This window comes from Podarcis tiliguerta (genome assembly GCF_965153285.1).
Source record: "Podarcis tiliguerta genome assembly, chromosome: 2".
Lineage (NCBI taxonomy): Eukaryota > Metazoa > Chordata > Lepidosauria > Squamata > Lacertidae > Podarcis > Podarcis tiliguerta.
Genome location: NC_139535.1, coordinates 44,411,855 through 44,425,873, shown reverse-complemented (window position 1 = coordinate 44,425,873; position 14,019 = coordinate 44,411,855). Strand labels below are relative to the sequence as shown.

Genomic DNA, 14,019 nt, shown 5'->3' with positions numbered 1-14,019 from the left:
AGATACACACTCTGGTGTAATCTACACACATAAAAAAAAAACGCTTTGAAAATGGCTTTCAAAAAACGTTTTGAAAAATACACTGAATTTTGCATAGCTCACTGTCGCCATCTAGTGTCACATTTGTATATTGCACTTTACAACACATTTAAAATATTTTTTTTGCAGTTGTATAGCTGAGTTCACTGTTTCCAAGGCTTGCACTCTACACCCTTAATGCTTAGCACTTTCCTTGGCCAATTATGGCAAACTGGAGATATATATTGTATGTATACTACCATGAACACATTTATGTTTGGCATGTGTAAACATGCCGGACACAATTTTTAAAAAAAACCACATGCAAAGAGCTCATTCAACATTTAATCCAAAGCCTATCCCAAAACAAACCACATCCCCACAGTTTACATCGTCAAAGCAATTCAGCAATACTGAAAACAATAATGCAACTATTTTAGTACACCAAACAACAAGCAATGCTAACAAAGCAAAATGCTCATCATTTTGGCCTTCAGGCAGATCATAAAATGAGAGAAGATTACTCTTCCCACAAAGCAGGCAATTATAGCACTAACAATGATTGTTGAATGACCAGGTCATTATGATAACTGCAGATGGTTTAAAGCTTTCTCCCCACTTCCATTCATTCTGTTCTTGGAAAGAATCAAACAAATCCATAGTTTGGTGCAGATTCTGCAAACAGACTGAGGATTTTATTGCTGCTGGCAGCCAAACATAAAGAGGAGATCATTTTATGAAAGTAAGATGTTACAAAGCCATTAAAAATCAGGAGGTTTTCCAGATATAGATTTGGAGAGCACTCTTATTTGTTTTTGTTTTGCCTCATTTATGTCCTGTCTGCATATTTTTTGGGTGTTCTCTCAGATATCCAGACACTGGAGGCAAGCAGTGGGGAATGGCTATCTCTATCTTGCTTGACTTAGGAACTGGTTTCCATTTAAGATGCTGGTATCAACTTTTAAAGCATCTTGTTTGGTTGGAGTGTTGCCTGCTTTTTTGGTCGTGTGTGTGTGTGTGTTGGTAGGGGGGATCTGAGCATCACCAGCTTTCCTTCTGTGAAACTTTTTTGTGGTGTCCACAACAGTTTCTCAGGTTTCCAAATATGCCCCCAAATCCAAAAAGGTTGAAGACCCTGAAGGGTAAGTGTTCAGGGGTAAACACCTGAGGGAACTCATAGAGGTGCAAACTAGCTTCCCAATTTTCATTGGCTCCTAGGCTTCCCAACTCAGGGGTTGGTGGGGTTGTGAGGGAGCTAAATAGCAGACATCTGTCCTTGGAGATACAGTTCAAATGCTCCACAATTGCTTCGCATCAGGGAACAGCCGGCCGATGCTGATAAGTTTCAGTCTCCAATGATCTAAGCTGGATTTGAAGTGATGCCTTCTAAGTGAAAGGTCAAGCAACCAGCCATGTGAAACACGCGGGCATTAGCTCAAGAAAATAGTGTATCTGAAGGTCAGCATTTAAAATAAAGACTATACAGGGTAGCAGAATCAGCAAACCATTTCTGTATAGGCCAAAAGCACTGCCTCTGATCATTGCAATCTTACGTCTGCTTAACTTTTGTCTCACCTTCACACAAGAGCTAAAATAAATGTTTCCATCTCAAGCATCCGCATGTTCAGATTCTTCTAGCATGAGCAACTTGAACATCACAGCTATTTTTGGAAAAGTAGTTTCTACAGTCTATTATACTAACCTGGCTCACAGTAAACGCTGCTGTTTAATATATATATAACAAGTTACGTGTGTTACTGTCTCAAACCTTTTACTTACACAACCAAATTATCTTCTTGCGTTTATTTACAAGATCAATTCCGCCAAAGCTTCCTGTAGCTGTAGTTGTGTGTGTTTTTGTACATCTGCGCAACAAGTGAGTAGCAAGTCAAATATTATTATTGTTATTAATGGCAATTCTATTGCTTTAACCAGTGGCATCACTCTAGTTACATGATGACCAATGGCTATGTAAGCAGCATTGCAAAAAGTAATGAATATGCAGCACTATTATGTGCAGAGCCTACTCCTGATTTAAATGCCACACCCCCCCATTTACCGTATTTTTCCGTGTATAAGACTAGATTTTTTCCCTTTAAAATAATGTCAAGAATGTGTGGGTGTCTTATACACGGAGGCCATCTCTCCCCCCCCCCCCATTTTCTTAAATCAGAGTCCCCAAAAATAGGGGGTGTCTTATACTTGGGGGTGTCTTATAGAAGGAAAAATATTATATTATTATATATTATATAATAATATAATGCAATTATTCATTGGACATCTTGAGACCAAGCAACATACTGCTCAACAGATGATACCTCAGTAGTAGGGTTGGGGAAAACCAGTAGCACTCTAAATGTTGAATGACTTTAAAAGAGAATTAGATAAATTCACGGAGGAGAGAACTATTAATGGCAACCAGTCATGATGGCTATACTCTGCCGCCACAGTTCAACACAGCAATGCTTCTGAACACCAGCTGGCAGAAGCCCCAGGAGGGGAGAGTGCTCTTGTATTCAAATGCATTTTGTTGGTTTCCCACAGTACAGTGGTACTTCAGGTTACAGACACTTCAGGTTACAGACTATGCTAACCCAGAAATAGTACCTCGGGTTAAGAACTTTGCTTCAGGATGAGAACAGAAATCGTGTGGCAGCAGTGGGAGGCTCCATTAGCTAAAGTGGTACCTCAGGTTAAGAACAGTTTCAGGTTAAGAACGGACCTCCAGAACGAATTAAATTCTTAACCCAAGGTACCACTGTACTCTGGTTGACCACTGTGGGATGCTGGCCTAGATCACTAGATTCACTCATCCAGCAGGCTCTTCTTAGGTTCTTATATTATTAAAGTTTATTCAAGTCGTATTTACTTGCTTGCCCACAGTGTACTACACAGAGGCTGCCTGTTACCGAGGCTGATGACTCAGGCGGAGAAGCTGACTCACTTGGCATCAATTACTTCCATCTTTTGGAACTCCTGCTCTGAAAAAGTGCCCTGCCTTGCCCATTGTGTTATGCTGTTAGCAAGAGAACTCGACGTTTTTAAAGGCGGGTGACAATCAAGAAACTCTAAAAAACACAAAGCTTGTAAGCAGCTGCCGCGAGCAAACCAATGTCTAAAAGCAACGGTAACTGTGCAGTCCCATTAAGATCGACGCGGCTGGTAACAGGGTGTAGGACTGCAGACTTAAGACAACAAACAGAAATGCAGGTTTAAACAAATTCCTTCCACGGGAGAGGCATCTCCCAAAATACTGAAGGCTGTCTTTCAAAGGGAGGGTGCTAAGTTGTGCAGGGCACATTCTTCCGTCGCCTTGCAAGGCAGTCGTGGGCTGACCTCCGCAGAGCTTACTTCTGAGTAAACACGCCTAAGATCGGGCTGCTTAAACGCACCCGCGGAGAGGAACGCCCCGAGCGAACATGCAGGCGGAGGCACTGCACGTCTGCAACCTCGCGCACGCTTCCTCGGAAATAAAACGCGAGCAAGCACCCACGGACGAGATCGGGATGCACAATGGTAAGAGGAGACCTCGGCTCCGGTGCATGCAAAAGCGAGGCGAAAGTCTCCTCTAGCAGTGCCTGGGGCTTCCTTTGCACACACCCGCCCTCCGAGGTGTCCCTGCCGCCCTGCTCTGTGCGCCCCCTGCAGCCGGGACTTGGCGGCGGCCCGCCGTCCTCTCCCTCCTCCGAGGGGCGTACGAACCTGGCATAATGGCGTCCAGCGGGAAGGAGGGCCGGCCCGGCAAGGTTGGGAAGGTTCCTCGAGCTGCCGCCGCCGCTGCCAGTCCCGCCCCTGCGAGCTCTGGCGGGCGCGTCTTGCTCCTTCCTCCCGGGCATGCAAGCAGGCAGGAGGCCTTCCGGACGCGACGCGACTCTCCGCTTGCAGGCCGGCCTCGGCCACGCGGCGCTCAGGCAAAGTTGCCAGAAGGGCCGCCGCAGGAGGAGCCGCCGCCCGGCTGACAAGGGGGGCAAGAAAGCGGCTTCTCCCTCGCAGCTCCTCGACGGAAGAGTCTCGCGCTTTCCCTTCTCACTTGTCTGGGCAGGAGGAAAAGGAGCTGCCTCGCCATTCTCGTGCGCAGCGAGGAGCAGGGAGTTGCACACGCTGCTGCTATCCCAAGTGCTCATGTTGGGGCCCGGGGCCCTGGGCTTCCTTTCTCCCAAGCGCCATGTTTTCCTTGGGAGTTCATCAATGTGCGGAGCAAAAGGGCAAACGGTGTGGTAAACGTAAAAAAATGAGCCTTGTTAGGGAAGAATCTGATAACATGTTGTGGTCTCCCAGTCTGGATAAATCAAGTGCCTCCTTCCAGAAGCAGCACCCATCCACACTTCCTAGATCAGGGGTAGGCAACCTAAGGCCCGTGGGCCGGATGCGGCCCAATCGCCTTCTCAATCTGGCCCACGGACAGTCTGGGAATCAGAGTGTGTTTACATGAGTAGAATGTGTGCTTTTATTTAAAATGCATCTCTGGGTTATTTGTGAGGCCTGCCTGGTGTTTTTTACATGAGTAGAATGTGTGCTTTTATTTAAAATGCATCTCTGGGTTATTTGTGCAGCACAGGAATTCATTCATTATTATTTTTCAAAATATAGTCTGGCCCCCCACAAGGTCTGAGGGATGGTGGACCAGCCCATGGCTGAAAAAGGTTGCTGACCCCTGTCCTAGATAGCTGGACCTGAGCAGAAAACTTGTACAGTCATACCTCTTGTTACATTCGGTTCAGGTTACGTTCTTTTAGGATACGTCCCGCAGCGACCTGGAAGTAATGGAATGGGTTACTTCCGGGTTTCGCCGCTCACGCATGCATAGACGCTCAAAATGACGTCATGCGCAGAAGCGGCGAATTGCGACCTGCACAGATGCGGGTTACATTCTGCTCATGTTGTGAACGGGGCTCCGGAACGGATCCAGTTCGCAACCAGAGGTACCACTGTAATGCTGTTAAAATGAATTGGGGGCAGAACTGCACATGCCATACCAGCCCCAACTGCCACAGCCACTACACAAAACCTATGCTCACATGCAAGCACAAGGGGGGGGGGGCTCCAGAGGTGTTAAGGTAAAGGAACCCCTGACCATTAGGTCCAGTCGTGGCCGACTCTGGGTTTGCGGCGCTCATCTTGCTTTACTGGCCGAGGGAGCCGGCGTACAGCTTCCGGGTCATGTGGCCAGCATGACTAAGCCGCTTCTGGTGAACCAGAGCAGCGCACGGAAATGCCATTTACCTTCCCGCTGGAGCGGTACCTATTTATCTACTTGCACTTTGACGTGCTTTCGAACTGCTAGGTTGGCAGGAGCAGGGACTGAGCAACGGGAGCTCACCCCGTTGCAGGGATTTGAACCGCCGACCTTCTGATCGGCAAGTCCTAGGCTCTGTGGTTTAACCCACAGCACCACCTGTGTCCCAGGCTGTGTAACCAGAGGTGCTACACCCACCCAAAAACACTGAAACAAATCATCTTTGACTCCCAAGTGAAGTGGTTCAGAACCCAATTCTCCCCAGTTTATCAGATTATCCCCATAATTGGGTAAACCTGAATTTACAGGGGGAAAGCATGAAGTCTGGTGTTTGAAGGTAACATCATCTGGATTACTCAAACTAAATAGGAATGTAAACGCTGTAGGTCCCATTGAAAGCAGAAGTTATAAATGGCCAGTGTGGGGGGTTCAACCTCAAAGAATTTGCACCATCTGCTAGCAGTGACCTTTCTTATATAGGGGGACCTCATGTGTGGGCTATATCCAAAGTTGCTCTAAGTGCACTTTCATGGAAGAAAACTGGAAATCATGTGACTGCGTTTCCCAATGGCATATGAGGATTTATTCAAATGTGCCTAGGGCAGGGGTTATAATCTCTACATAGGCATCCACACACACATAGGCTGTCACAAAGTGAGCCACTTCAGTGCAATGGATGGAGTATTTGATTCATTGTCATTCTAAGTCTCCTATGTAGAGTGCTTTTTTTCTTAAAAAATGTTTAGGGGGTACTCATTTTCCTACTTATCTTGAAATACTGCTGCTCAATGAGGCCAAACTTAGATTCACAAAATATTTAGGGGTCTGCGTACCCCCAGAAAAAAGCACTGCCTATGTGTATTTACTTCCCAAGTGACATGCATGGAATTGCTCTGTAAAACATTTTCTGTAGTTGTAATTATTTCTTTCTAATGGTATAATTATCAAAGTTCTAAAAGGTTAAATTTGTAACCAATTTGAAATGCTTAGATAGGAACAATATTGAACCGAAGGACAAAATTCTATCAGCGTTTCCATTTCCATTTCTTGTCCTGTGAATTGAAATATAATTCATGACTATAAATAAGAGCTGATGGCACATTTAATTTTCTTGTAGTTTGAACGGTGAACATAAATTTAGACACAGAAAATTAATTGCCACTTTTGGAAACAATTGTACAATTTCAAACAACATAATTTATTTTTTCACATAAGTTCTCAAATTTAAAAAAATTCTACATTTTTCTGATTTGCATATGCAGTTTATTATTATTATTAGAAACATGAGCTCATCCATTTGTGTGCAGCTAGGAGATAAAATGCACTTTGATACGTTTCGTAGTATAAAAAAGCACTTCCCTAGCTAGGATTTGATGCTGCAATCCCAGGCCTCCTTCTTGTAAGTAACCTTCATTACAAGTAAGCAGGGTGTAATTCCATCTGCACCACAGTGTCTCTTTAGATACCCACAAATAAAGTTTGCAAAAATGCAGATAAAAATAGAAACTTACAAATATAAGTTTGTAAAAAGAAATAAATCTGTATGGATTATGGCGTATATGCAAAAGTGTTGTGTATGCATTATTTGGTTATTGCTAAACGGTATAGGCTATGATCACAGTGTATATATGCAAACCCACAACACTCCACTGTCCGCAAAAAAATATACATGCATGTATCATTGGGGCAGTGCCACATAGGCAACACTGGCTAAATACAGATCTAAGAGAGAAAGCAGAAATCACACTGATCCAACACTCTAATTTCCTATCCTGGGCATCTGATTAGCACTGTCATTAACATTAAATATGTTCAACATTAAATATGAAACTAAATATTATTTTAACGACATAAAACTGACCTGTTGCTGACCTGATTGACAACCTACAGCTCAGACCTCAGGATAATAAAATCAGCTGTTTCATAAGAAACTGGGCATCTATATCTTCTCACCTGGGAGTAAGCCCAATGGAATTCAGTGGGACTTCTCTCTGAGCAAAGAATTGTTCGATAAGTCTGCTAGGGAGTGCAACATATTTGTCTCAGGATTGGAAAGCAATTTGTGATAATGAGGGATGCATAACTTGGTAAGGATTGATTAACATTTGCTCATCTTCATTCTTCAAAATGAGTCCTCTGCATAAACTAACCAAATGAACCACCCTGGTGTGAGACCTTTCAGCTGAGAAATCCTCAGAGGTTGTAAGCTTCTGAGAGCCCTAAACCATTAGGATGTGCAGCAGAAGCTATTGAAGGCCCAGCAGCCACTTTGGGGGCCAAACCACATACGTGTCCCCCAGGCCATTTGTATTCAAAAATCCTCATATAACTAGAGCTATACATGCTTTGCACTCTAAGGGATCTTCATTGGGGCACAACAAATTTTTGGACATATAATTGGATATTACAATGTTAGGGCAGTATCAAACTAACATACACCCATCACTGCAAGGATTTCTGCTTGCACAGCTGGACTCATAATCTCCCTCCATGTACACCCTGTGTCCTTCCCAAATCTGCTCTGGAAGGTTGGCGAAAACCCCTAGAACTGATTTAGGAGGCACGTGGGGGGAGGAGAGGGGGAAAGTCCCATAGTGCAGGCAGAAATATTTGAACGGATGGGACAAACTTGTGCTACTTTGGATACAACTCTTGATATGTTAAAAACTGTACTGAGCAGGTAGTCAGACCTGTGTTTCTTTGCCAAGCCAAACAACTTTCCAGCTTATGACTGCCAGGTGTATGTACCCAAGCATGGGCATAGCCAGGATTTTTGTTAGGGGCGGCTGGACTTTGGGGGTGGGGGCAGAATCAATGGGATAGGTCAGTTAAGTATTTCTATTGTTTTACATGATGGGGAGGCAGCTGCCCCCCCTTGGCTATGCCCATGTCCCCAAATGTTTAGAGATGTACTTCTCTTCTTTTACACCTCAATGGTTCTTGGCAGAGAACTCTGGATGTTCCTGAGCTGGCTTAGAGTTGTCATTTGAATATTGGGTTGCCATGCCCAGACACAACACGGACAATTACATCACACCGGCAATGTTTTCATACTCATTCCCAGCGTGATGCTTGAATTGTTGCACATTAAAATAATCGGTCCATTTTGCTATAAGTTTATAACTAACCCCTGGATAAACATGGTTGCTACGCATGATTTGAACCACCACCCTCCCATCAGCCGCAGTCAAAGCATCAGGAGGGCGCAAGGTTGAGGAATGCTGCCCTTATTTCAATCATGAATCATTTTTTAATATGAAAGGAAATATAGGTAAAGATCAGAGCCTGAACTAATCAGAAGCTCTCCTCACTTTGGCATAACTGGCCATGGGAACAATGCCAGGCTTGTTGTTTCAGATAGAATGAGTTGGGTGGAGTTCACAAATTGAAATGGCAGTCGGAGTTGCATTAGATATTAACCCGGGCCACAACCTTAGAAACAAATAACCCTCTGTTGCGCCTGCATTTCACAGACATTCTTAGATCAACATGGTAGGGCGTTGCCTTATAGCTTATGCAGTCCTCATGCTGAGCTCTCGCTGTCTCTGATGCACCAGCGGGGATGAGGAGAAGCAGTGGGAAAGTATTGTTGGGAAGAGTGTGATTCATAGATTTTTGAGTTTTTATCTACTGGTGAAAATGCTTTGGCTGGGGGATGGAAGCAGTACAGTGTGATGCTACTGCTAGTTCTGCAATCCAGATGTCAACAGGTCTAGAAGCAAGGAATTACAAACACTCAAGGGACCCCATTTAGTAGCCAATGTTTACCATCATTATACTAGCAACCAAGGAGTTGTTGCAAACTAATCATGTCAATCCATGTCCTGGTGAACTGATAAGGTGGCTAATGTGGAATAGGAACCAAGAGCAACATCTGAAGCAGCCTTGGTATGGCAGATTATGTAAGAGGACCCTTAAAGTTCGCCATAGCTAAGGAACTGTGTGTCGCCCCCTCCCCTAAACCCTCCATTTTACAGAAAGGACTGGGGAAAGTGCTTTGGGGGGCGGGGTACAGTTGTACTTCCAAGCTGGAAGGAAAACACTAATCTAAATAATTTTGAAAGCAAACCCACAGCCATCACATGATAATATTGGTCACAGTAGCAATTCTGGAAGAATGTGCGTCTATTTTTGATCCGCAAATAAAATTATCAGTGTGGAAACCTTTCCCTTCAAGCATAATGTTTCATTGCATGTCCTTGTGATGTGCTAAATATATACTAAAATATTATGTTAACAAAAGCAGAAAGCTTTATACTGAAGAACAAGTCCCAAAATACTATTTTCAGTTGAAAAGGGTTAGCAGACCATATGACTACTATTTTCCTATCATCGCTGTACAGACAGATTCTTTGTTAAAGATAATGAACAGGAAGAATGACATATCCCAGCAACAAGAATGCAAAAGACATTCACACAAAAAGGACCAAGTCTGGGTGAATCAGACTTGCAGGCAGGCACTCCCTTTCCCCCCAAAGTCATTTACAGCTGCTCTTGTTTTCAAAGCAAGGCTTTTTGTCTTGTCTTTTTAAAAATCCCACCTCTTTATGAACATAAGCTTTAGGAAAAATAATTCACTATGACTTACATTTTCTGAAGAGCATTGTCCATGGGTTTGGCAGCTTTTCCTGCTATGGCTGAAAGAAATCCATGAAATCGGGCAAGTTGAATATCTGTCCCCTTACTGAAGTTGCTGTCAGGAACGGAAGTTCAGTGACGACTTCGGGAGGGCGAAAAGCGAAAGTAAAATCTGAGAGCCAACTTAAGGCTTTGGCCAGCAGAGGTCTTCATTCCGCCCTTGGAAAATAAATGGATGCGTACTCTAAACGGTTCACAACGGAAGAAAAGGGTCACCGTGACCTGATCACATTTGTCCTTTAATATCAAGCAGTGAGGCTTTTGCAGTTTTAAAAACACTTGAGTAAAGCTATTAAATATGTACGCACACAATCGCTTCTATTGAACTTCTCCAGCCTGTTCCAACAATCGCTTCTGCAAAAGCTGCCTTAAGTGCTTAAAATGGGATGTGCCAACAGGTGTACAGGCACACACTGTAACAAAACATTGCATACTTCCCACAGAAGTTTTGTGTTCCTGGCAGAAACGTTTTAAAAAACGACTGTGAAACCTTTTTACAAATTTTCCATGGCATAGTTCCAGGTATCTAAATAGCAGGACTACAATGTTTAATATGACAGATTAATCAGATTTAAAACTATTAATCAACCTAAAAGGTGCCCCAAATTAATAACTGCAACAGTTTTTTTTTAAATTAAAAAACTATACATTTAATACTTTAAAAAAATGAAGGTGGCAAGTACCATATTATTGAGCTTGCTGCTTTTTTCTCTTATGCGGGAAGAAACAGTTCTTCTCAGAATATCTCAGCCATGACTCATAGACACAGAATCTTAAAGTTGGAAGGTACATGAATCCTGCCCACAGTCTCAAACACCAACCTTCTTGTTAACAGCCAGATGCCCTAATCCACTACTCTACCGGGGAGGTCTAAGCATCTAAGCTTGAAAAAGTTCACGTCTTGCTTCAGAAATCATGTTTACCCATATGCAAGTTCAATGAACAGATTAACCATGAAACTCATATGAATGATTAAATGCATTACTTATTCCTGAGGTGGGAAGGCTCTGGCCCACAGCCTAATTAGGTCTAGCATCAGACCCCTGATGTGATAGTACCCCTTTGTAGGTCTGGTAAAACCACAGTGTCCGATTAACCCATAAATGTATACAAACCAGAACTACCTTAGATAACAATGGGCCATCCAGGGTAAAAGGTACCTGGGTAGCCTAATCATACCCTGGAGGCCTTTGCCCTACAGAATCAAAGATTGTAGAGTTGGAATATATCCCAAGGGTCCAACCCACTACAACCACACCCCCAAGAATCTGGCCAGAGAGCACTAGTGGGATTGAAGGTGGGCCAGTGGAAGTTCTCATTCTAGAAGTCCTCATTCTTTCAGTGCCTTTATGGACTTATTTGGGCTCCTGTTGGAAGCGGCTTGGCTCGCCCTGCTAGGACCAACAGAAAGCCAGTAACATCTTGTACAGATTGTGTAGTGGGAGCTCAGAGATGGGGACTTCCCTGGAAGGACGGCTTGTCCAGGACTGAATGCTCTTTTGTGCTGCCACTGCAAAAGTGAACCCACAAGAGCTGCCTGCCGAAGTTCATTAGATGGTAAACACTGGAAGAGGTTAATTTAATGAACGGGTTCTCTTTATGTGTTGACTTAATACTCTCCACTGCTCTCATCTTTCTCATGCACTTTTTTCTGATGATAAGTAATTTTTACATGAGCAATAAAGCAAGTCCCGGGGGGATAGCTGTCACAAAAAAAGCATATTCGCAGGCATCACCAAATGATCTGAGTGCAGTTTATATATATAGCTGTAACTCTGCAGTTAATAGTACCAGATTGTTTATATAAATTACAGTGTTCTAATATTGTCACTTCTGTATACACACCTATTGCTTCACATTAGTCCTTATCTCTTGCTCCAGCCATTTCTTGCCTGCTCACAAGGCACATGACACATGCCCCAAACCTGTAGCAATATCGCCACTCCTGCCACCTTCATTCTGGGTTTTTTCATCCTACTTTTATGATAACGTTTATGGTGACTTGAATTGTTCTACTGCTATGGCTTTCCATGTGAACCAGCTGGTCACTATTACTGCTATTGTTATAGGTTTTTGGGAGAATGGGATCCACCTAAACCCAAGAAATTAATAAATGGTAAGATTTTGCCAACAAAGGTCTGTATAGTAATAGCTATGGTTTTCCCAGTAGTGATGTATGGAAGTGAAAGCTGGACCATAAAGAAGGCTGATCGCCGAAGAATTGATGCTTTTGAATTATGGTGCTGGAGGAGACTCTTGAGAGTCCCATGGACTGCAAGAAGATCAAACGTATCCATTCTTAAGGAAATCAGCACTCACTGGAAGGACAGATCGTGAGGCTGAGGCTCCAATACTTTGGCCATCTCATGAGAAGAGAAGACTCCCTGGAAAAGACCCTGATGTTGGGAAAGATGGAGGGCACAAGGAGAAGGGGACGACAGAGGACGAGATGGTTGGATAGTGTTCTTGAAGCTACCAGCATGAGTTTGACCAAACTGCAGGAGGCAGTGGAAGACAGAAGTGCTCTGGTCCATGGGGTCACGAAGAGTCAGACACGACTAAACAACTAAACAACAACAACAACAAGATTTTGACCATTTGGGATAAGATGGGAGAAATTTTAGCTGCAGAGGAATTCCTAGGCCAGCCTATACAAAGTGACCTGTCCAAGCTAGAACCATTAAGAAACAATACAGGCTATTGAGGGCCATTGGCAATTCAAGAGAACTGTCTCTCCCCCCCCCCCGAAGTGTAAACAAAGATGGGATTTGGAAGGTTGCCAGGGTAACTGGGCATGATGTCATAGGAAGAGTTTGGGGCCTTTGGCAGAAAACTTGGGATAGCTGAGAGAAGCCCATAACCATTTTGGCAGGCTGGCTGAAGGCAAGTAGGGAGAGAGAAGCCTTGGACTCCACTGCTGCACTGCTGTGGGGAACAAGCCCCTCTTGAGATGACCATGTAGTAAGATCTGGACTCCCTCCATTTAGATTCAGGTGTAAATATGTGAATAAATCATATTTTTAAAAGCTACTATAGCCTCCTCTGCATTCTCAGTTCTCCAAAGAAGCACAGACACTGGTTGGGGGTCAAGACCCCTGGAATCCCGTAGACGAGTGGCCTGTTACCCTATAATCTATAATTGGTGTGCATAGATTTGATCCTGCAGAGCTGGTTCTACACCACTCTCATCTCGGCACAGCCAGATTTAGGGCAGTGAGGGCAGTTCTCATGCACAGAATATAATAAAATTAGTAGTAGTAGTAGTACCTACTCAAAGTTGGGGGTGGGGTGCACCCAATTTTGTCCTCGCTCAGGGCAACACATTACCAAAGCGCCCCCCCCCCAACTTCCTATCTTCAACCTTTAACTTTGAGGATGGAAGGTGGGAGTGAATTTGTAGGTATGAGGTTTATGTTCCATTTTACTCTCAACAACTGGACAGTCCTCCTCAGTTTTGTTTAATGCTACTTCTCAGTGCCATGTAGATATCTGTGCTTAATTTGAAAGCTCTTTCCCCTGAACCTTCCATTTTAACTGGGGGTGAAGCTACACTTGTGATTGTGTGAGGAATGTGATTACGCTGGTAGTACGGGTTTTCCATAAACAGTTGGTAGGGAGGGAGAACCTCACACTCTCCAGTCAGGACCCTGTTACCCCAAGTGTCATTGAGTGTGGGCTTCTCCTCCTCCTCCCAGTTGTTAATGGGGCCGAGTCTCTTCTTTTTCTATTAACTCCCATTGGGAAAGGGCAATCTCCCCATAAACTTGCAGGCAGAAGGGAGAAGATGCTGTACCTCAAAAACAGCTGGGGTGGGATTTTCTTCCCCATACAAGTTAAAGTAAAGATTGCACTCTCCATTAACTTGCATTAACTGTCAGTGCACATAGGTTAAGGGACGCGGGTGGCGCTGTGGGTTAAAGCCTCAGTGCCTAGGACTTGCCGATCGAAAGGTCGGCGGTTCGAATCCCCGTGGCGGGGTGCGCTCCCGTCGTTCGGTCCCAGCGCCTGCCAAGGTTCAAAAGCACCTTCGGGTGCAAGTAGATAAATAGGGACCGCTTACCAGCGGGAAGGTAAACGGCGTTCCGTGTGCTGCGCTGGCTCGCCAGAGCAGCTTCATCACGTTGGCC

General features: G+C 44.2%; 1 protein-coding gene across 6 annotated transcripts in view; it reads right to left on the bottom strand.

The window, feature by feature from the left end:
* CARD19 (caspase recruitment domain family member 19) overlaps positions 1-10,371 on the bottom strand; it is a 37,861-nt gene extending 27,490 nt beyond the window's left edge. The window contains exon 1 of one of the 6 annotated variants that reach the window (XR_014506699.1): positions 9,843-10,359. Coding sequence is in view for 5 of the 6 variants with exons in the window: in XM_083421867.1 (XP_083277993.1) it covers positions 9,843-9,858 (16 nt within the window). In the remaining variant the exon portion in view is untranslated. Of the gene's footprint in view, positions 1-3,720; positions 4,228-9,842 lie in introns of those variants that run through there. The other 5 variants (XM_083421867.1, XM_083421869.1, XM_083421870.1 and 2 more) reach the window with 5 other exon arrangements.
* Between the last annotated feature and the right edge of the window lie 3,648 nt (positions 10,372-14,019).